Source organism: Jaculus jaculus, chromosome 6 (assembly GCF_020740685.1).
Source record: "Jaculus jaculus isolate mJacJac1 chromosome 6, mJacJac1.mat.Y.cur, whole genome shotgun sequence".
Lineage (NCBI taxonomy): Eukaryota > Metazoa > Chordata > Mammalia > Rodentia > Dipodidae > Jaculus > Jaculus jaculus.
Window position 1 is genome coordinate 37,053,272 of NC_059107.1, and position 24,674 is coordinate 37,077,945.

At 45.0% G+C, this 24,674-nt stretch overlaps 1 protein-coding gene and 1 pseudogene across 1 annotated transcript in view; one reads left to right on the forward strand and one right to left on the reverse strand.

The window, feature by feature from the left end:
• The window catches only part of Eefsec (eukaryotic elongation factor, selenocysteine-tRNA specific), a 223,239-nt gene that overhangs the window by 109,434 nt on the left and 89,131 nt on the right, over positions 1–24,674 (reverse strand). Inside the window, exon 2 of the mRNA XM_004665114.2 lies at positions 18,021–18,228. Within this exon, the coding sequence (XP_004665171.2) occupies positions 18,021–18,228 (208 nt within the window). The remainder of the gene's footprint in view (positions 1–18,020; positions 18,229–24,674) is intronic.
• LOC105944529 lies at positions 10,792–11,272 on the forward strand (annotated as a pseudogene).

Consider the following 24,674-nt stretch of genomic DNA (forward strand, 5'->3'; position numbering starts at 1 on the left):
GAGAAAAGGTCTCTTGTGGCTTCAGAGGTTTCAGTGTGTCAGGGCAAGGAGGGTGAGAAGCACAGCAGCTCTCACGACGGCAGCCAGAGCAGAGAGGAGAGCTTCTCCTTTCACTCTATCCAGGCTGACTATGGGATAGCACTGCCCATACCCAGGAGTCATCCTCCATAGTTCAATCTCTCTGAACACACCATCACAGACCAACCCAGAGGTGTGCTGTGCCAGTACTCAATCCAGTCAGGTTGACAATTGGGATAACCATCACAACATGTAGAAAAGCAAGACACTGGCCAACATACAAGAGAACAGTTAACAGCAAGTGTTCCTGCAGAACCTCTATCAGAAAAAGAACTTGTTCATGTCAGGTGTTTCAAGTGTGTTCTGATAGAGAAACCATGTCTAAAGATCTACAGGGAAGGGTTAGGGAGATGAGTAAACGAGTAAAGCACTTGCCAGGCAAGCATGAGGACCTGCGTCAAGATCCTCAGAACCCATATCAAGTCAGATACAATGTCATGCACTATCCCAATATACTGACAGCAAGATGGGAGGTGGGCACAGGAGCATCTCCAGAAGCTTGTGGGCTAGCTAACCTGGCATACATAGCATCAAGACAAGACACCTTACCTCATACAAGTTGGATGGTCAGGACTGACACTAAAGTCATTCTCTAACCTGCACATGAGGGCTTTGCCAGGTGTCCATCTATGTTAATATACACAAACACACACCAAAAAGAAAAAAATTTAAAAAAAGAACTTTCAAGAAGCTATGATAGTATTTTGCCAAATACAGATATTTGAAAGAATTATAATTTTTTTTAATTTAAAAAAATTTTTAAAGTGAAAACCAGGCTGGAAGAATTGCTTAGTGGTTAAGGCATTTGCCTACAAAGCCGAAGGACCCAGGTTTGAGTCCCCAGGACCCACAATTAGCCAGATTCACAGGGGTACGCAAACATCTTGAGTTCGTATGCAGTGGTTGGAAGCCCTGGCACACCCATTCTCTCTTCCTCTGTCAAATAAACAAATAAATAATTTAAAAAAAATTAAAAAGTGGAAACCCTGGAGCTGGGCATGGTGGCACACATGTTGAATCCCAGCACTTGGGAGGCAGAGGTAGAAGGATCACTGTGAGTTGGAGTCCACCCTGAGACTACATAGTAAATTCTAGGTCAGCCTGGGCTAGAGTGAGACCCTACCTCAAAAAAACAAACCAACCAGCAAACAAAAGTGAAAAACCTGGAGTTAAGAAGTATAATAAAGAAAATGAAAACTCCACTGCAGAAGTCAGAAGCAGATCTGAGCAAACAAAATAAAGCATAGACAGTCGAGATCATTCTGTGTGTGGAAAGAGAATGCGGCCTCAGAGGCATGGGAACCCTTAGGAAGAGCAGCTAGCCATAAAGATAGTTTCTGAGGCAAGGGAACAAGGAAGGAGAAGAAAGAATAATAAACTATGGCCAAAACCTTCCTGAATTTGATGAAAAATACTAACCTGTACTTGGAACATGAATAAACTCCTACAAGGATAAACTCAAAATCCATAATTAGATAGATCACAGAAAGCCAAAGGTCAACAATGTGAGAGAGAACCGACCTGTACTCAGCACAAGAGCCACAGTGAGAGAGAGGAAGCTGGATTCAGGTATGGAGGTCTGAAGGAAGCAGGATGACATATTCAGAAAGTCAAAACCTGTCAACAAGAACCCTGTATCCAGAAAAAAAAAGTCCTTTGAAAATGAATGTAAACACAGAAGCATTAAATAACTAAGCAACCCAACTCCTACACATATAACCCAAGAGAACTGAAAACAGAATGTAGACACACATCCATGGTGTTCATAGCAGAGTTACCACAACAGCAAAAGGCAGTAGCACAAATGTCAGCATGAATGAACGGGACAGAACACAGCTCAATGCTATCCTACCATAAGAAGAAATAAAGGACTGACACACGCCTTCATAAGAATAAACCTCAACAGCACCACACTAAGTGCAAGAAAACAGGCATAACACATCAGCTACAAGGTGAGTCTATATATGTAAAAATTTTAGAATAGGCAAGTCTATGTAAACAAGAAACAGATTGGAGATGCCCAGGGAGTGGGAAGATGGGAAGTAATGGTTTCTTTTGGTGGTGAAGGAAATGCTCTCAAATTAGATGGTGGGGATGGCAAGGGATAGAGGTACCTCAACAGCAAAAGCAATGACGACGTTTGTTCCTTTACACCATAGTGAACATCTGAGATGCCTGTTTCACTATATGCACATCCAAAAATACAGACCCTGTTTCTGCTATTTTCTTTTTTAATTTTTTTAAGGTATGACTTCATTTTAGCTCAAGCTGACCTGGAATTCACTCTATAGTCTCAGGCTAGCCTTGAACTCATAGTGATCCTCCTATCTCTGCCTCCTGAAGGCTGGAATTCAAGGCATGCACCACCATGCCCAGTGTGTTTCTGCTATATTTTTAAAGTATTTATTTATTTGAGAGAAAAAAAGAGACAGAGGGCCTCCAGCCACTGCAAACAAACTCCAGATGCATGCAGCACCTTGTGCATCTGGCTTACATGGGTCCTGGGGAATTGAATCAGGACCCTTTGGCTTTGCAGGCAAACGCCTTAACCACTAAGCCATCTCTCCAGCCCTGTTTCTGTGATGTTTAATATGGTTTTGTTCTAACTGCATTTCCTTGGCCAGCCAATCTGCTGCCTCTGCTTACTGACAGCATGCTCAGGAGATGCTTCTGCTCTGTGTTGCCTATGGGCTTTTGTTGGCTCCATCTTCACTTTCTGCACTGGCTGCTCTAGGTGCTCCTGTGTGCACAGCCCAGTGTCCCACACAGCATCCTGTAATTTCTTCTTGCTCAGAATCTACATTTTTAGAAGACTTGATCTACCAATAAGGAAAAGCTGTATGCTGTGGGTTCCAGCAGCCACGTCCCGCAGAGCAGCTGTTGTTGGCATTATGGCTTTCTCTGTGCCCACATGCTGCCTGTGTGCTTCCATTCCCCTTGGTCATACAGTTCTCAGGGAGAAAGCCTCCACAAATGGCCTTCCTTCCCTTAAATGTTTCAGAGCAGCAGTTCACTTTTCTCTGGTTCTCTCCAAAGAGGCGTTATGACTGTATACCATCTGTCACTTATAGGCTGTAGCTCAAAGTCATCACCCCTAATGCAATACCTACAATTCCTACTTCTTTAAAGTGCAGCAAGATTTGCAAAGCAGTATAAAAGCAGAATTGCTTTTTTTGTACAGTGTCCCAAGTCTGTTTTGGTTGTATTATTCATACCTAACTTAGAACCAGACTTCTATCAGATTTGCTTTTATTGCTTCTTTGTAATGCATTCAACTTGGTTCTCATAGGAAGCCACTTCCACACTGCTGTCATATGATGCCTTTATGTCATTACAGCAAGCTATAGCTATAGCAGTTCCAGCATGCCCTTGAGTGGCAGTGTGCCTTCAGGCGAGCAAGTGGCCAGCCCTGGATGATGTATGTCCTTGTAGCAGGAGTGGGAAGGCTTCTACCCTGCCTTCTTTGAGCACAGTAGTGGTTGTATACTTGGTAATGTGTGGCTGCAGTGAAGGAAGTAAAGGAACACCCAGGCCAGTGACAGTCTAGGTGCACAGATTTGAAAAGCTTATGAATAGGCCATGGGACGAGTGACTGTGTGCAAGCCCCACTAAGAAGGAGGAAGATGGGATCAGCCACAGGACTCACTGTTGCCTCCCCTCCCCCATACCCAGCCAGGGCGGGTGGATGGCCCTTCACACTATCTTCCAGTCTGGGTTTGAAGGACCAATCATACTAACTGGCATACAGGCTGGTGACCCTGGGAATTCATGTGAGAGGTTGTGGGAAGCAGCATAATGGAGGGCAGGGCTCTGGAGTAGGGCCTGTGAAAAGAAAACACTGAGTTCTGGGTCTTCCTAGTTGCTACTGTTTTCTTCGCCCATGACTTTGTAGCCCCTATTTACCATCTGTGTCTCAGTTTCCTCATATCTTATGATGGCAGAGCCCCTAAATCATTAATGTGCATATGTGTGATTTATATTTACTGTCAACTTGACAGGATCTAGAATCACCTGTAATGGATCCTGTAGATTAGGTTAGTGTTGCAGTCCGGTTCGCATTGCTGGTAGAAATCACCCAACAAAGAGCAGCTTCTGGGAAAAAGAGATTTATTTTGGCTTAAAGGCTCAAGGGGAAGCTCCACGATGGCAGGGGAAAACGATGGCATGAGCAGAGGGTGGACATCACCCGCTGGCCAACATAAGGTGGACCACAGCAACAGGAGGGTGTGCCAAACACTGGGATGGGGAAACTGGCTATAAAGCCCATAAACCCGCCCCCAACAATACACTCCCTCCAGGAGGCATTAATTCCCAAATATCCATCAGCTGGGGAGCTAGCATTCACAACACCTAAGTTTATGGGGGACACCTGAATCAAACCACCACAGTTAGCCTTTGTACAATCTGTGAGGGATTATCTCAATTAGGTTAATTGAGACTGGAAGACTTACCTTAACTATGAACAACACCATTCCCTGGGCTGGGGTCCTGGACTATATCAAAAGGAAAGAGTAGGCTGAGCAGCAGCATTCATCACTCAGTGCTTCCTCACGATGGACTGAATGTGACCAGCTGCCTTAAGCTCCTGCCACCATGCCTTCTCCTCTGTAACAGGCTGCAGCTGGAGCTATAAGCTGAAATAAACTCTTCCTCCCTTAAATTGATTTTTGCCAAGTATTTTGCCTCAGCAATGAGAAGGTGACTAATATAAAATGAGAACATCTAGTCAGGTACTGTGTGCATCGCAGGCCTACCACATTATCTGGTGAACAAATGTGAGAATCTGGATATGGGAATAGTCACTGTTTTTGCTACCTCTGAGTGTCATTAAGGATCTAGCAATTCATGTCTGTAAAACTTTTTAAAATAAAACTCTTATTGCCTTGTATTTATTTTACGTAGCAAAGGGTTTCATAAGGACACCTTCATTCATGTATGTCATTATTTCGACAATATGTACCCATCTTGGTATCTCTACCACCTCCCCCAGTATCATGTCTTAGAAACATACATGATTTAACGTATCTATATGGAATCTATGATCCATACATGAGAGAGAACATGCTTGTCTTCTGAGTCTGATTTACTTCCCTAATTTGGTGACCTCCAGTTGTATCTGTTTTCCTACAAATGACATAATTTTATTATTTTTATGGCTGACTAAAACACCATTATGTATGTATACCACATTTCTTTATCCATTCCTAAGCTGATGGTCATTTTAGGCTGATTCCATAACTTGGCTATTGTGAATAATGCAACAATAAACATGGGCATGCAAGAAAGTATGTAGTATGCTATGTGTGTAATCTAAAAGTGCCAACAGCAATGCTTGTCATATAACTGCTGTGCTGGTTTGAGAACTAAACCCACTAGAGGCGAGGCCTTGATTATTTTGGTCACAGAACTTAATGAGCCACTGAATGCAGTGCTGGCTTCTAATCAGCCACCGCTCACTGGCTGCCTGAGCCACGGAAGCCAGCATAGCTACAGGATCCTATTCTGTCTTCAAAGTAGGGTGGAAGAGTAACTCCTACCTTGCAGGGTTGCAATGAAGTAAGGAACAGAAATCCCCTAGCAGCATAATTATTGGTGCCTAGTGCTCCACAAAGGCCCCATTTTTTTTTCCCAATGTCCACCCCGAGCTATGTTACTAAACTCAAAGGAATTCAAGACAATGTAAGTGACCATTTGTCAATTACACAATTCAAGAAACCAGGGCACAAGGAAGATGAGACAGGCCCAAATGCCAAACACAAATCTGCTTACACCACCATGATGACCCAGACATCTGAAATGAGCGATCAACAGCATGAGGCTTAGGAGGAAGGGGAAGCATGGTGCTGAAAATACAATACTTCTTCCATCATGATCTAGACACTGATTCTATTAAGTGAATATGCGTATATGTGTTTTCAGTGAAAATATTATGCTTAAGGTATGAATGTGTCATTTTTATGATATTCTGCTGTAAGGGACTTTCTTGATTAGCCAATGGCAGCCCAATCTCAGGAGACAAAGAAATTTCTATTACTTTAGCTACAAAAATAAATGGAAGAAAAACAAAACAAAGCTATTAACTTCAAGCTAGATATTATTACCTGCTGAAGGCGCTGAGCCTGGTTGAAAAGTCATGAGACAGTGAGGATACAGTAAAGCCAGTGAGGCATTTTTCTGAACTCAATGAAAGACTGACAGATAAGTGACAGGATGTTTTCCAACCACCATGGCAACCGTGCTATGTCCAAGTCACCTCAAACTCATCTTGCCTATAGCATTGTGTGAAACACTCACTCTAGGTCAAGGCCTCCTCCTTTTTCAAGACCGTTGGCCAAGCCTTCCCTGGTGTGGGCCTAAGAAGAGGACACGAAGGGAAAAACCTAACAGAGAACCCATGGCCACCAGACCCCACTGCCAATTTGAACTGAGAACACACTGCCACCAGACCCATCTGTCTACCTGAACCGAGACCTTGCTATCTATCTGAACCAAGAACACTCTGCCGCCAGACCCTGCTGTCCATCTGAACCGAGGACACACTGCCACCAGACCCCGCTGTCCATCTGAACTGAGGACACACTGCCACCAGACCCCGCTGTCCATCTGAACTGAGGACACACTGCCACCAGACCCTGCTGTCCATCTGAACTGAGGACACATTGCCACCAGACCCCGCTGTCCATTTGAACTGAGGACACACTGCCACCAGACCCTGCTGTCCATCTGAACCAAGGACACACTGCCGCCCAGTTCCCGCTGTCCATCTGAACCTAGAATACACTACTGCCAGACCCTGCTGTCCAGCTGAACTGAGGACGCACTGCCACCAGACTCAGCTACCCATCTGAAGGAGCCTTGGGAGTTCCTTCTGCAAAGCCTGTCTCTCAGGCAACCTTCACTCTTTATAGCAGTGGCTTTCAGGATTCTGCCTGTGACCTTTCTGCATCCTCCTTCTGCTTGTCTTGGATGTAAAGCCCTCTGGCTTGACATCTTCCCATCCCATAACACTCTCCAGCCCTGCTGTTTGCAAAAGAGCTGGTGTCTGCTCCCATGGCCAATGACTGTTTTTCTAACAGTCTCCTTCCTTTCCAAGTGGAGAATGACTGATGGAGCATCATCATATACCATGTGGAGAACCACTGGCAGAGCACTGTCTGTACCAGGCTCCAAGGAGGCACACAAAAGGCAAACCAAGGGCTCTTGGAGCAATGGGGGCAAGCAAGGGGTTGGGGCCCTGCTGAAGATACCAGCTCTGTGCCATGCTCACAGAAATGGGGTGCTTCCTTCTGACCCTTCTTGCCACAACCCCAAAGCCTATTCTCATGCACACCACTCATTCACCTCAACGGGCCCTCTGCCATCCCCTGTTCCTTCCCTTCAACCATCTCTTCTGGGAACTCTCTGCTGACAACCTGCACCACATGGTCCTCAAATCTACACATCACCTCCAAATGTGTCTTTAGCTAAGATGGTTCTGCAGTACCCTACTAGCCTGCCTCCTGCAATCTGACAGTCACTTCTTCTGAGTTCTGAGCTGTGAGGTACTCCTCTGCTATGAGGCATCTGTCTGAGTACACAGCTATTCGTGCCTCTTAGCAGTCTCTGCCTTCTGGCTGGGTCTGGTTAAGGATCTGAGTCCAATCCCCCTTCCATCTTCATTCTCACAAGTTCCTCCCTAGGTCAGGCCCTCAGCACCCAGGTCACCCCTCTGCTTTCCAAAGTCAGTTGGCAAGACCTGGGCCAGATAGTATAGAGAGCCTTTCAGTAGCACCTGAGACACAATCTCCATTTCTGTTCATGGGCTTTGGGATACCAGGAAGAAGTCTGTGCCAAGCTGTGGTCCAGAGACTGGTTTGCCCAGTTTCCCCCCCTAGCTTACTTCACCCAAACCTTCAGATGTCCATACAAAAAATTCCAGCCTCACCCAGTAACAAATTGGGCTCCCACTGCTACTGGCACTTCCTTACCCCTCCTTGCCCATCAAACCAGGTAACTAGCTCCTGTGGCTGGAGGAACTATAGTGAAGCACCTAGACCTAGTTTCCATTCCAGAGAGAGTAAGCAACTTCACCTTGCTTGGCTTCCTGTCAGTGCTATATCACAGATACAGAAGGTCAGCTGTACAATATATCATGTAAAGTATGCAGGCAGTCCTTAGATTGGGCAGGAACCAGCTTACACTACACACCTGGGCCCCACGGAAGGCCCTTCACAGGTGCTCTGGTACCCTATCCTCCAGTCCAACTTCTGAATCTCACCCTTGCTTAGTTATCACCTACCTTCTACAACCAGTTCGGATCCTGACTCCCTGAGCAAGAATCAAGTCCCCTTTTATTGGAAGCCAGTAAGCTGCTCTGAGGAGCCATTCTACCCTGACAGGTCTCCTGCCTTCCTTTCCCCACTGCCCCATGCCTCATCCAGCCTTTCCAGGATGACACTTTCAATGGTTCACAAGGCATTGCTGGAGGAAACACTTCAAGAAAATTAGATTGGATGGTGACAGAAAACAATCCAGAGACCCTGGAGTCCCCTCAAGAACAACTTAAGAAATAGAGTAGAAGGAAGCTCTATCTGCAATGACTGAGCTTCAGAACCAGGACCTAGCTCATGCATGTGGATCAAGCTCTAGAACCAGGACCTAGCACATGCACATGGATCGAGCTCTGGAACCGGGACCTAGCACATGCACGTGGATCAAGCTCTGGAAACAGGACCTAGCATATGCACATGGATTGAGCTCTGGAACCAGGACCTAGCACATGCATGTGGATTGAGCTCTGGAACCAGGACCTAGCACATGTACGTGGATCAAGCTCTGGAAACAGGACCTAGCACATACATGTGGATCGAGCTCTGGAAACAGGACCTAGCACATGCATGTGGATCGAACTCTGGAAACAGGACTAACACGTGCATGTGGTTTCTCTTTCAGGCCCAAACCTAAGGCCCAACAGACAAGGGAAGAATAAGAACTCTCATGAAACATTCCAGGGATTTACCATAAAGTGTTTGGTAATTCAATGATTTTTATTCAAATCCTTTTGGGCAACATGTTGCAAGAAAACATAAAAGCATGTTGCTGGGTGTCTGGCCCTTTCCCAGGCAAAGGCCAACCTGGCCCTGCTATTTCCTGGGCCTGCCAAGGGGCATCCTGGCTCCTGGCCACAAAGAAAAGAGCTGCCTGAATTCCAGAAACTGGGACTCCAAGCCAGACAGCAGCTCCACAGCCCTATCATCCTGAGAACATAACAGAGCCTCTCTTGATCCACACCCTGTCTCCTTTAGTCTCTCTTCACAAGTCTGTCATTGGGCCTCACGGGACCCAACGTGCTGACTATGCATGCAGGCTTACCTTCACCAGCAAACACAGTCCCAGATAATGGGGATATATGAGGAATGTAAGCAACCAGAATGCAGTGTTAGGTTTGGGATGGTGGACTTCAACGCAGCTGTCATTTATCATGTCATGGCTTCTTAACATCAGGCCAGTTACAATCTTGAACGCTAGGGTAGCTATGTGATCGAATGACTCCATGAACTGAATGAGAACCCTGGACAACAGTGCCAAGTGCCCCTCATTACAGCTATGGCTGCTAAGGTCCTGCTGTGCAACTGCTAAGTACCTCTCATAGCAAAGGCTTTGAGGCTGAACTCTCAGCTCCCACTTGACAGGAGAAAGAGCTGCTCAGAGAGAAAGGATGTTTCCCTAGACCACTCAAGGAGACAGACACAGTGCCAGCACGGAAGGCAGACTTGTAGGCATCCATAGGGTAGAGGGTGAAGCCCTGGAGACTGGCACTCAGCCCAATCCCAGGAAGGGTACGGGGCAGCTGGATCAGGGAAGGCCTTGGCTCTAACAGAAAGAAGGAAATAGAAAGTGTTTAAAAAGCAGAAGAAAACAAGGAGCCTGGGAGAAAGATGTACCAAGGATGCTGTCAGATGATAACATTTAGTGGAAAAATAAACAGAAAAGCCTAGAACACCAAACAGTGTCAATGTGATGATAACAACTACCTCAAATTATGTACATGTGGGAAAGACTGACAGGGATCCTGGGAGGAAGCACTTTAATTTGATGCATTGGGAAGATTGTGGGTGCATTTTTATCTTCTATTTTGATTTCTGTTAACATTGATAAATGCTTATGCAAGAGTAATTTTAAATGCTTTCAGAGATAAAGAAATCACAAAGAAAAACAATCAAGAGAGTTTGCTAAATAAAAATTAGAAATGTCTGATGTCAAAAAAGCAAATAAACTGGAAGGACAAATGCTGAAAATCTGTTTCTAGAAAATGTGGTAGGCAAAGAGTTAACAGCCATGTCTTCATTAATATGAAGCATTCCTGAAATCAGGGAAGTGCTCAGATGACAAGGAGCAAGGAGATGAAACACACAGGAAAACTCACACAGACAAGGACAACTGTTTAGTGTGCATCAGAAGGGTTCTGTTTCACCATCCTGAATTCCATACTAAAATAAGCAAAAAAATACTACTCTATCCCAAAATTTCAAACATATTTCACACATAGGACAAAGTTAGCTGCAGACCCCTACGTAAAATGGTAGAACTCTTTTAGAAAATAAAATAGCAATGTTCAGAAGTTTTAAATTATTCATGTCTTTGACCTAGTAATCTCACACATGAGAATTGATCAAGAGGGAAATAACTGGCTTTGCAGACACCTCCGCTCTTGGTCACTGGTTCCTGTCAGCCATGGCCAAGCCCACCATGTTCTTCGACATCACCATTGATGGCAAGCCCTCAGGCCACCTCTCCTTCGAGGTGTATGCAGACAAAATTCCAAAGACTGCAGAAAACTCGTGCTCTGAGCACTGGAGAGAAATGATTTAGTTATAAGGGGTCATGCTTTCACAGAATTATTCCAGGATTCATGTGCCAGGGTGGTGACTTCACATAATGCCACTGGTGGCATATCCATCTATGGGAAGAAATTTGAGGATGAGACTTCATCTTGAAGCATATAGGTCCTGGGATCTTGTCTATGGCAAATGCTGGTCCAAACACAAACAGTTCCCAATTTTTCAGCTGCACTGCCAAGATTGAATGGTTGGATGGTAAGCATGTGGTCTTTGGGAAGGTGAAAGAAGGCATGAACATTGTCAAAGAAATGGAATGCCTTGGGTCTGGGAATAGCAAGACTAGCAAGAAGGCCTCCGACTGTAGACAGCTCTAATATGGCTCCAATTAACCACCAGACCATTCCTTCTGTAGCTCAGGAGAGCACCCTGCACTCCCCATCTGCCCACCATACACTATAATCTTTGTGCTCTCACTGCAATTCTTTGGGGTTCCATATTTTCCTTATTCTCCTCCAAGTCTAGCTGGATTACAAAGTTAAGTTTATAATTATGAATTAAAAACTAAATACTAGCCAGGCATGGTGGCACATGCCTTTAATCCCTGCACTCAGGAGGCAGAGGTAGGAGGATCGCCATGAGTTCAAGGCAACTCAGAGACTACATAGTGAATTCCTGGGCCAAAGTGAGACCCTACCTCAAAAAAACCAGAGAGGTGGAGAGGTGGCTTAGTGGTTAAGCGCTTGCCTATGAAGCCTAAGGACCCAGGTTCGAGGCTTGATTTCCCAGGACCCACATTAGCCAGTTGTACAAGGGGGCTGGAAGCCCTGGTGTGCCCATCCTCTCTCTCTATCTCCCTCTTTCTCTCTCTGTCTGTTGCTCTCAAATAAATAAAAATAAACAAAAAAATTTTTTTAAACCAAAAAGCCTAAATACTGGGGCTGGAGGGATAGATGGCTTAGCAGTTAAGGTGCTTGTCTATAAAGCCAAAGGACCCATGTTTGATTCCCAGGACCCACATTAGCCAGATGCACAAGGGGATGCACGTGTCTGGAGTTTGTTTGTAGTGGCTGGAGGCCCTGGCATGCCCATCCTCTCTCTCCCTCTTTCTCTGTCAAATAAATAAATAAATAAATAAAAATATTTTTTAAAAACTACCAATTGGGTCTTTTATTTAAAAAAAAATGAGGGAAATAACTGAAAATATAAGCAAAATTCAATGGTGTGCAAAGATGCTCAGCCCAAGGTTATTTATGTATAAGAAAAACAGGGTTGGGGAGATGACTCAGTGTTTAAGAGTCTATGCCAGAGACTGCCAAGTTCAACTGACTAGAACCAAAATTTAAAAAGTTAGGCATAACCATGCACTTCTGCAATACCAGTGGGGGTCAGAGGGCAGAGACCAGAGAATCACTAGGGGTCACTGACAGACAGCAGGTCCTGGTTAAAGGAAAGACCTATTCTGGAGGATATATACAGATAAGTGACAAGAGAAGGACACTCAATGTTCATCTCTGGGGTACATGTATCTACAACATACATAACAACACACACACATACACACACACACACACAGAAAACAAAACCTAGTTAAAGGATGAGAGCCAAATTATAGTTACCTGAGAAACTGTTATTTACAATGTGAACTAATGGAAGCAGAAATCAAAACTGAGACTCTAATGATTACAATCACATTTACAAAGGTAGGGGACTAAGTCAGCAGAATTGCAGGGTACAAAACTGACCCAAAAAATTAGCTATTTTTTGTATAAGAGATGAGAATCCAAAAATGAAAATAAGTAGCAACTCCATTTACAAAAGCCTTTAAACAGGAATAAATCCAACCACTGATACCAAAGACCTGACAAATGGAAACTATAAAACATTGCTGAAAGAAAAAAGACCTAGGGCTGGGAAGATGGCTCAGTAGTTAAAAGTGCTTGCTTGCGAAGTTTGATGTCTCAGGTTTGATTCCCAAGTACCCACATAAGCCAAATGCACAAAGTAGCACATGCATCTGGAGTTCATTTGCAGTGGTAGGAGGCCCTGGCATGCCCATTCTCTCTCCTTCCCTCCCTGCCTCCCTCCCTCTCTCCCTTCTTTCTCTCTCTCTTTCTTCCTCTTTCTCTCTCCTTGCAAATAAATAAATTAAAAATATTTAAATTAGGCCAGTAAGTTAAAAAGGAGACATAAAGGGAAGAGAAAGGAAGGGAGGAGGGTACTTAATAGGTTGATATTGTATATATGTAAGTACAACGATTGTGATGGGGAAGTAATATGATGGAGAATGGAATTTCAAAGGGGAAAGTGTGGGGGGTGGGAAGGGAGGGAATTGCCATGGGATTTTTTTTTATAATCATGGAAAATGCTAATAAAAATTTTAAAAAAAATTAAAAAAAAATTAAAGACCTAAATAATGGAGACATCCCATGTTCATAGATTGGGAAACAATAATGGTAAGGTGTCAGATGTACCCAAAGCTACCTTCAGATCCCATGGCATCCCTATTAGTACCCCAACAGGCTCTTCATAGAGATGTAAATCATATCCTCAAATTTGTACAGAACTACAGGGTTCCAAAAAGAACAGTTGTGAAAAGAGATAAAGCTGTGAGGTCTCTACTTCCTGACTTTGAAACTCCATGCAAAGCCAGGCATCAAAGCAGTGTGGCCCTGACATACGCATAGACATGTAGACCAAGGGGATAGAACAGAAGCCAAGAAACAAGTCTGTACATAGATGGTGAAATGATTTTTATAAGGGAAAGGATACTTCTCAACAAAGAATTCTGGGAAAACCAGGCAGCCACATACAAAAGAATGAAGCTGAACTTTTATCTTACACTATGTGCAAAAGTCATTTCAAATGGACCAGAGACCCAAACTTAAGCACTAAAACCATATGTATAAATGAAAAAAAAAATTGGGAAACATATTCATGACACTGGATTTGGTAATGACATCATAGCTATGATTCCAAAAACAAAGGCAACAATGACCCCCCCCAAAAAAAGAAAAATGAGATTTTCATCAAGATTAAGAACTTCTGTGCATCAAAGAACATTATCAAGAAACTAAAAAGAGGGTTCAGCTGTTAAGGTGCTTGTCTACAAAGCCTAAGGACCCAGGTACAACTCCCTAGTACCCACGTAAGCCAGATGTACACAGTGGTGCGTACGTCTGTAGTTTTTCATGGTGGGTAGAGGCTTTGGTACGTCTATTCTCTCTCTGTCTAGTTGCCTCTTTCTCTCTCAAATAAATAAAAATATTTTTAAAAGAAACTAAGAATAATGGGAGGAAATATTTTCAAATCCTATCTCTGATATTAACATCCAGAATATATAATCAATATTAATGAAAAGAGGTCATTTAAAAATGGGTCAAAGGCTGGAGAGATGGCTTAGCAGTTAAGTGCTTAACTGTGAAGCCTAAGGACCCCAGTTTGAGGCCTGATTCCCCAGGATCCATGTTAGCCAGATGCACAAGGGGCACATGCATCTGGAGTTCAGTTGCAGTGCCTGGAGACCCTGGCAGGCCCATTCTCTCTTTCTCTCTATCTGCCTCTTTTTCTGTCTGTCACTCTCAAATAAATAAATAAAAATGAACAAAAAAATTTTTTTTAATGGGTCAAGGATATTGTCCAAGAAGAGATACAGATGGTCAGTGACAGGAAACACATATTGAAACCACAATGAGATATCACTTCACACTACTCAGATGGCTAGTAAAAGAAAAAAAACAAGCAGCAGCATAGCCAGGCATGATGGCTTGTGTCTGTAAAGCTAGCACTTGAGAGACTGAGGCAGTAGTATAGCTGCAAGTTCAAGGCAAGCGTGGGCTATGTAGTGAGACTATGTCTCAAGAAAATTGGAACCCTCATGCTGGAATGGTGGGAGCATTCAAGATAGCATAGCTGCTGTGAAAACAGGGTGGCAACCCCATATGATCAGTCAGGCTGCTCCTCGGTAAACAGAATCCACATGCAGAGTAGCTGAAAGCAGTATGTCTACAGCCACATCATTCACAAAAGCCCAGGAGATACCACATGTCTGTCAACAGAAGGGATGGCCACGCCTGGCACAAGCACATGGCAGCAGAGCTCTGCCACAGGAGCAGCATTCTGACAGCCACCACACGAACGAACCTTAAAAACATGCCGTGTGGAATCCAGACACAGAAGACTAACTAGTATCTGACTCCACTTGTATCAGATCCCTAGCACAGAAACATTCAGAGACAGAGAGCAGGAAAGAGGCTGTAAGAGGCAGGGAGGGAAAGCATCATTGCTCCGGGAGGAGTTTGTATTAGGGATCATGAAGAAAGTTGGAGGATGGACATACAGCATTGTGAATGCATTTAATGTCACTGATTTATACACTACATAAACTAAAATGATATTTTCTACATTTTACAATAAGAAAAATGTGGAGGTGGGAATAGGTGATAGATGCCAGTAATCCCAGCACTCTGAAGGCTGAAGAAGGAGGAATAAGAGTTTGAGGCCAGTCTAGGCTATATAGCAAGACCTTGTCTCCTCCCCAGACTAAAAAAAAAAAAAAAAAAAAAAAAATTTAAAAAAAGTGATAGGAAATAAGGAAGCAATACTATTATAATAAAAGAATATAAAGGGCTGGAGAGATGGCTTAGCGGTTAAGCGCTTGCCTGTGAAGCCTAAGGACCCCGGTTCGAGGCTCGGTTCCCCAGGTCCCACGTTAGCCAGATGCACAAGGGGGCGCACACATCTGGAGTTTGTTTGCAGAGGCTGGAAGCCCTGGAGCGCCCATTCTCTCTCTCCCCCTCTATCTGTCTTTCTCTCTGTGTCTGTCGCTCTCAAATAAATAAATAAATAATTAAAAAATAAAAAAAAGAACATAAAAAACCTGAAATGTCAAGAGCTACTATTTAAAAAAAAAGTTCTTAGGTGTGCCTTTTTAACTACTTTTCTCTAGTTTTCCAAGTTATCTATTGAAAGAGAAACTTTGGGTAGAAAAAAATTAGTTTCTGTTTTAAAGACTCTCTGGGTACAAGGTCCAGCAGTCCACACTTTCCTTCTTAGGTAGGTTTCCTGATATTTGCACCCATTTCGGAAGGACTTACTTCATAAGAGACCAAAAAGGAAGGACATACTGACTTAAAATGATGAAGAGACATTCTTAAAAGCTAATATTCTCTTTTAAGACGATCTAGCCCAGCCTGGACACAAGGCCCGCCACTCACTCACCAGTGACAACTCTGTCCTTTTTTCACTGCCAGGACAATGGGTTCTGAGGAGGAGGAATGCAGGGGCTCAGAGGCCCCTGAGGTGACAATTTCCGCTGGCTGTGTGATATAGTTCATAATTTGACCCCCAGCCGGAAAGTTAAAATAGGAAGGAATAATGATTTAGAATCACATGTGAGAACTTCCCTTATGTGTAAGTATTCAAAACTTTGAGTATTCATTTACCCTCAAAAGCGCCCTATGCCTTCCTAGTAGTCTCACTCTTGTAGTGAGTGAATTGACACTGGTAGGTTTTATGCAGGAGTCTTCCAAAAGACCTGTTCTTCCCTTTCTGACAAGTAAATAAAGCGGCAGAGAGATCAAATAACTCACTAAAAAAAAAGATATAATTTTTATCTTCCTTTTTACAGTCTCATATCCACTTCCGTTGGGAATAACAAAGTCCAAATTCTTATGCAACACTTATCTAAATGTGTCGATTTTATCAGATTGATGAATTTTGCTAACAAAAGGCAGTGTAAGGAAATCTTTTATGACATATTTGGCCCATTCACAGGGCTGCAGCTTTAATTTAACCAACTTGAGCATTCTGAGGAAGAGCTGCAGGTGTTGAATCTAAAAAAAAATCATAAATGGGAAGGCACATCAATCTTTATGACAGGAAAACAAAAACACTCTGTACTTGCTTGCCCTCCATAGGCAGGAGAAGGAGAGGCGCGAGTAGCAGGATATTGTCTCAGGCGGCATAGCAGAGAGGAGGCATTCCTGTCTCCCAGTGACTGTTCTTCAGAAATGACCAAGAGGGATGCTCAGGAAGGAAGAGGGCAAGCAATCAAACAATGAGGCTTGCCAACACTGTGTGCTCAACAAGGACACTTACTCATTTTCTTGGCCATATCAGAATCAGTCATTCCTATGACCCTCTGAATAACCAGATGGCTTAGGACCCCACCTGCCTTTCACATTTCAACTCTGCCCAGTAGCTCTGACACCTGGCTGATCTGACTGTAATCAGAGCCAACTGGAGTCTCCAGCTGCATACACATTTCATCTATTCCTCTTATACCCCTCTCAAGTCACTGCCATACCTCTCCCCAGGAAAACCCCACACCCCAGTCCCTACTCCATCTCTCTCTCTTTTTTTTTTTTTTTTTTCTCCCTGTGGTCCCTGGTTCTCCCAACCAGGCTAGCCTTCCCTCTGTAGCCAATGATGGCCAGCAGGTAGCCTCATTTACTCATCCTCTGCTCAGAATTCTCTAGCAACTTTCTACCTCCTACAGGATAAAGCAGCTGCAAATACCTCAGCACCAGAAGGTTATCATTCCCTGTTTGTTCACCTGGCCTCCAGCAATAACAGCAATCTGTCTGTCACCCATAGACAAGCCTATATTTGACAGAAATAGCTAACCACCCACCAAAATTCCTTGCCCCTCGTTGGCAGTGGAGCTGTACAGGAGCAGCCTCTGGCAAGAGTCTGGCCTGGCTATCATTCAGGGGCAAGACTGAGTCCTCAAGGCATATCAGAGCAAGGGATTCAAGCCCTGGGGATGCAGGCCTTGCACACTAGGGACACATCTGAGCTCTGAAGCACATCTGAAGCTCATGGTGACCTCACAGACAGAGGTGTGCACCACAGCCCAGGAGTGGCATGATGGATGGAGGCTGCTCATCAGAAAAGATCAGCCTCTACCTATAGCGCCCTCATAAGGCATCCCATTTCCTTAAGCTCAGTGCTCTTTGGAACCTTTTAACAGCACCTTGCCCTGGAGCTGGCTTAATACAGTCTCTGGTCGATAAGTGTGAGGCAGGACCCCACTCATCAGGACAGGCTAACCTGCCAGCCCAGCCTGTGTTAATGAGATGACCTGCCCCAAGAACCCTTGTGAGCTCTCATTAGCAAACCTACTTGGTGTTCTCGAGGGTCTTCTGCATTTTCTTGGTCATTTTGTCGATAGCTGCCTGTCTCTTCTCTTCAGCTAACAGGTCTATTTTGTTCAGTACCACAACCAGCTTCTGGCAGGCGATCTGGCCAATCACAAGGCACTCTGCTGACTGGGTCTGCATCCCCTTGGTCACATCGATGACAAGCATCATCAAATCAATGATCTGGGCCCCTGGATCAAGAGAAGACAAAATTAGGGCATGAGGAGGGGTTGTGATCCCCACAGAAAGTCACCTGTGCCTAGGCCAGGCAAAGCCCTGCAGCAATGGGCAGAGCAGGAAAAATGGCAGCCATCCACCCCCTGGACCACAAGGCCCCAGCAATGACATGGATCAGCATGATATCACCACGTACGAGGAGCACCAGGAGAAACAAGGAAGATGAGGTCCCAAATAAGAGGGTCTGTCCAGGACCACAGGCATTGTGCAACAGGGCCAAGCTTAGGCTGCAAATCCTCTGCTCTACTGCTGCTCTCATTTTCATTCTGCTCAACAAGTCTTTCAAACAGGGGTGAACAGAACCCATTAAAAATAGTCATAAGCTGGGCGTGGTGATGCACGCCTTTAGTCCCAGCACTCAGGAGGCAGAGGTAGGAAGATCACTGTGAGGTCACCCTGAGACTACATAGTGAATTCCAAGTCAGCCTGAACTAGAGTGAGACCCTACCTTGAAAACAAACAAACAACAACAACAACCAAAAAAAAAAAAAACCAGTCATAGTTTGGGCTGGAGATATATAGCTTATTGGTTAAAGGCACTTGCTTGCAAAGCCTGATGGCCTGGGTTTGATTCCCCCAGTGCCCACATAAAGTCAGATGCACAAAGCTGTGCATGTATCTGGAGTTTGTTTTGCAATCACAAGAGGCCCTGGTGCACCCATTCTTTCTCTTGATCCCCAGCTGATGGTAATTTGAGAATTGGAAACTTGTTGGAGACATGTTATTGGGAGCAGGCCTATGGGTGTTATAACCAGCTTTCCCTTGCCATGTTTGGCTATTTGGCACACTCTCCTGCTGCTGTTGTTCACCTGATGTTGGCCAGCAGGTGATGTCCAACCTCTGCTCATGCCATCATTTTCCCCTACCATCATGGAGCTTCCCCTCGAGTCTATAAGCCAAAATAAACAACTTTCCTCCCATTAGCTGCTTTGGTCAGGTGCTTTCTGGCATCAACATGAAGGTGACTGCAACAGTAAACTGGTACCAGTGAAGTGGGGTTGTTGCTGCTAGAAACCTGACTGTGTGGCTTTGGTCATGTGGAATTGATTTGCAGAAGGAATATGGAACCTTGGCATAAGAGACAAGATACCTTGCAGTGCTGTTAAGTATAGCTTGATGGATTTTGGTCAGAGTTCAAAGACCTAAATGCAGTAAGAACTATGGAGTATGAGGTTTGACTTACAAGGGGAATAAAGAACTTTGTCGGGGCTGGTCTAGAAGCAGTCTATATAAGAGGCTTGCTGTGTTCTGCCTGCCTGTGTCCTGAGAACTTGTGCAGGGTTGCACTGCATTATATAAAAATGGACTGGTGTGAGCAAAAGGATATGGCACAGCAACAAATGGGTCAAAACTGCTGCCCATTCAGATGCAATTGTTTGAGAAATTATAACCACTGAGAATGGGCCAGCTGTTCTGCAATGGGGCAACAGAAAGATTGTGGAGTCTTTTGAAGTAAGGGGCCTGAATGCTGAAGGAATGTCCTGCTCTTCAGTAGGCTCTACTTCCCCCCTGGATTAACAAGTTGTGGCCCACCTAGTACTATGAAGTATAACATATATAGGAAAGAAAGGGTCATTGGATTTGCAACATGGTTTTGCTTTGTGAAAATGGCCACGGGCAATATAAGACAGGATTGTTGGAAGCCCCTGCATGGAGATGCAATGGGGCCATGAGGACAAAGTGTGGGTTGCAGTGGAGACCCAGTGAAATGCCAGGACTGTGAGATAGTTACCAAGGAGAGCTGCCAGCTTGGGATGCATTATTCCCTAGGCTGTCAGCTAGAAGGATGGAGTTTGAATTCTAGACACTCGTCACTGGTTAGAATTATTGGAATTGGAGACTTGTCACTGGTTGGAGTTGTCAGACTTGGAGTTACAGTATTTGATGTTTTCCCTGTTTGCTTTAAATCCTGTATTGGTCCAAGCTTTCTTTGCTATGCCCAGTGCCATCTTCTGCAGTGTGAATGTTTATTCTGTGCCATTATGTTTTTTTTTTATTATTATAGCTCAGTTAAGATTAGATCTGGGAATGTCTGAACAACACTGGGATTGATAAAAACTATGGAGACTTTTTAAGTTGCACTGAATGCATTGCATTTACATCATGGATGGTTGTGAATTTACAGGGTCCAGGGGCAGAATGTGGTGGCTTGATTCAAGTATCCCCCATAAACTTGTGTTCTGAATGCTTGATTCTTAAGCTGATGACAATGTGAGAAGTGGATCCTTGTTGGGGGCAGGTCTATGGGTGTTATATCCAGCTTCCTCTTGCCAGTGACGCTATCCTGTTGCTCCTGTTCACCTGATGTTGGCCAGGAAGTAAGGTCCAGCCTCTGCTCATGCCATGGTTTTTTTCCCAGTCATTATGGAGCCTCCCCGAGTCTGCAAGCCAAAATAACCAACTTTTATTCATCAACTGTTTGTGGCTGGGTGCTTTCTGCCAGCAACATGAAGGTGACTGCAACAATTTCCACATGCTAACCCTGAGCCATGCCCTGCTTATTGCCTTGCCCTGTGGTCACCGAGGGCTCTCACTTGCCTCACATGTGCGAGTCTGAGCTCAGCCCACCTAGAAGGTGCATTTAGCCACATCTCAATACTCCCAGGCCTGTGAGGCTGGCTCTGCAACTAGCCAGAGGGGCTAAAGCCTGCCAGGAAAACAGAGGTCTATCTGTATGTCTCTGCAGAGACTCAGAGAAAGAGTGGCTCAGCTCTGGTCCAGCAGGCCTCTGGCTTTGAGGCCCATACAGCCAGGGCTCTGCATCAGGGCTGTCCAGCTTTCCTAAGAACCTTGGTCCCACCCACAATTTAACACACATGGAGAGCCAGGCTTTGGAGAGGTGTGATCAGTGCTTATGTGTAAACAACAAACAGGTGTCAGAGCACAGATCTAAACTCCAGCAACTGAGCTCTTGCCCACTGTGCCATACAGCCTGTCCATCCCCTTGGAGATCTATACCACCCAACAGCTTCTTGTCCTTAGCCCCTAGCACCTTCCACTTGAAAATCAAGGCACCTCCATGTGGATTCTTGCCCTTCTGGCTGTGTCTTCACTGTGGCTCTGCCCACAACACCTGCTTCAGCCTTACTGCCTCAGACCCTTGCTCACTCTACCCTATGCTGGGCCTTCAATCTGTATTCAGAACACAGCTTGGGTGCAGCTTAATAAGCCTTTGTCAGTCTGAACTGAGCAATGTTAGCTCCCACCTCCTCCTCTGTTTACCAGGAGTCTATTCCTTTTCTCCAAGATCCAATTTCCTATCAGCATATACAGCTAGCCACAGAGCCTCGCTTACTCTGCTGGTGGAGGGACAACTTGTGTACTCTACACGTTATGCCCTCCCTTGTGTTGGGATCCCCGGATGGAAAATGAAACTGACTGTCAAACCCGGGCTAAGTGCAGACGGGACCCAAGCACCAGGAGCCAGCAGGGCTTCCTCTGCAGCCTTATCTTGGTGCATAAGCTGCCTTTGTTACTGGGAGCAGGGCTTTGCTCCAGGGGACCCTCTGCCTTGTAGCCTGTGCTGGGGACTTCTAAGGAAAGCAGAGGTCAGGGCCATTTGACTATTGCACTGAGAGCCAGGGCACTGCTGGAAACCAGGGTCAGCATCAGGCAAATGCCCGATGTCAGACAGGGGTTCTTGGTTCCCTATTTCTTCATTAGACTTTTGATCAGGCAACAGGAAATGATACAACTGGCTTGTTTGCCTTTTTCAAACTCCCCAGTATTTCCATGGAATGAATCGAACAGTGTCCTTCCCAATTCCCACGAACCCAGGGTAGGAAATCACCCGGAGACTAGAGGGACAGAGTGAATGAGTGGGTGGGAAATAAGACAAAGGTCCAAGGCTTACAAGGGTCCCTCTATACTTGCAATCCATCAGGGCTTTTCATCAGCTGTAGGTTTTCAGAGCAATTACAACAAGGTTAAAGTTTCTCTGTACTTTAAAAAAAAATACAATTTCTAATTCTTTGGATTACATATCTTAATCATTTCAAAAATAAAAATAACAAAAAACTTAAAAGGTCAGCATTTAACAAAGTCTGAGTTATCTGTCAGATGTAATTTTCCTTGTGGAACTAAAGGAAAACAAGTGTTAAGAAAAAAAAAAAAAAAAAAAGTTGGCCGGGCATGGTGGCTCATGCCTTTAATCCCAGCACTCGGGAGGTAGAGGTAGGAGGATCCCTGAGAGTTCAAGGCCATCCTGAGGCTACATAGTTAATTCAAGGTCAGCCTGGACCAGCGTGAGACCCTACCTTGAAAAACAAAAACAAAACAACAAAAAAAGTTTCAGCTGAACAAAATGACATAAACCTTTAAATACATTGTAGCAACTGCAAAATCAAATTTTATTTAAAAAAAAAAAACCTAAAAGGTTAGTATCCTAAGAAGGTGAAACATTATTAAAATTCAAATTAAAAAGTTTGCTTCAAGCATTGACTTTTAAGTATTCAGTGAATGTGTAAATACATTGTTAACAATAGGAAGCTGCAGTGGCAATTTGTATCCTATTACCACTGCCTACCTTAGCTCCCTTCTCCATATGAGTGGAAACAACACTGGAGTATAGTGGAGATGAAATGAGGGTTATAATGGCACAGAACCCTCTAGAATGTCAGTGCCCACTACTGCACTTCTTTGGCTACTACAGTAATATGCACGATGGAGGTCTATGCTCTTCCTCTGGGTTTGGCTGCAGCCCAACCCCAACCTGCGGTAAAGACAGGTATTACAAAGGACAAAATCAGGCTTAGGGAAGTTGAGCAAGTAAGCTGAGGTCAAGAGGCAAGAGGCTAGGGCTCAGTCCGAGCTCCTCTCTCCTAAAGTACCCTGTACCACCAGCCAGCAGGAGCTGGGCCCACACCAAAGAAATGCTCTGTCCCTAGCTAGGGTCCTTGAATGACACAAGCCCCTGTAAGGGCTCAGCACAGCAGAGACAGTATCCAGAAGGGATGAGGCTCCTTACAGTGCAGGGTGCAGGCGGGGGATGCTAACATCACTGCTTCCATTTTTACTCATTATTCAACATATTGGCTATCTCCCCATCTTATGGTGAATGAGACTTAGGCTCTGGCAGTTAAGTAGCTTTCCCAAAGCCACCCAGCCAAGGGAGGGAACCCAGGCTTGGTCAGACTCCAACACAGGCTGTAGCTGTCCTCACCCAAGTCATCTCACCTGGGGCTGGAGGAGGTCAAAACTTGTGTCACACTGTAACCATTGGCCTCCACTATGGAGAACCTATTGGAGGGTGAAATATGATTTGGTGTTTCCTTCCCTTGTGAGCATTCCTGAAGCAGGGCAAGCCTGGAATATCTCAAATTCTCATGTACCAGGAGGGCGGAGGACTATGCACCACCCCTGGTAGAAGAAAAATCCCAAGAGCAGCATGCAAGGACCAGCAGTGCAAGAGGTGGTTTGTCATGGGGCTCTGGGTGTCAGTGACAGCCTAAAGCCCCAGGCTGGAAATACTTAGTGTATAAAGTGCTTCTCAAACACCCAGGCTGAATCCACCTGACCAGCAGGGAGACCCTGGGTGGGAGAAGCTGGGCAGATGGGATTCCCTCTCCCTAAGTTATTCATACCCTCAATGCATATGGAACTTCAGCCTCCTGTTCTCAAGGTAGAAGACAAAGTGGACCAAGTGTTCCAGAAGCTCAAGTGCCAGGTGACTGTGGTGAAGTGTCAGATGGGAGTGGAACTGACCCAAGCCCAGTGGAATGTGAGGGATGCCCAGCAACCAGAAGCCACTATGGAATGAGCTAGATGGTGCCAAGCCTGGGCTCATGTCACTGGTTGCAAACTGACAGCTTTAAAATGGGAACTGTTTAGCCTGTAGAGTGTTGTGAGGTCTGAATACATGCCCAACACTGACAATTCAGACTCCACCAAAAAACCTTAACGAATTAACAAATGTGGTAACAACAGCCTACATCTGGCCACAGTACCCAAGAATAGCAATTCATTCTGTTTCACCTGGCTCCCAACCACTCCCCCAATTGTCTCCTGCCCTGCACTGATGCCATATCTGGCTTCTAACAGGTTAGAACTTGTGTCTTGTGTGTTGATGCCATTCTTTGCTTCAGCCCTGTAAGCAGAGGCTTTCCCACTTTCCTAAAGACAACTCCAAGGTCCGGCTGCAAGATTTCTGCTTCTCCTATTGTCAGCCGCCTGTTGGCTGCAGTCCCACATTCCTGAGTCCACTGGGAAGCCTAAGGCATCCTGAAGAGCAGGTGGGCAAGGCCCTGCAGGTGGCAGAGGAAGGACAGCAGACCCAAGTGAGGGCAGCCTGCCAGAGTCCTCAAGGATACACGTGCCACCTGAGGCCATCACATTCATCACTACCCCCGAACCCTCACAGGAGAACAATGAGGACCATGTCAGCAGAGGAGGGACAGGAGAG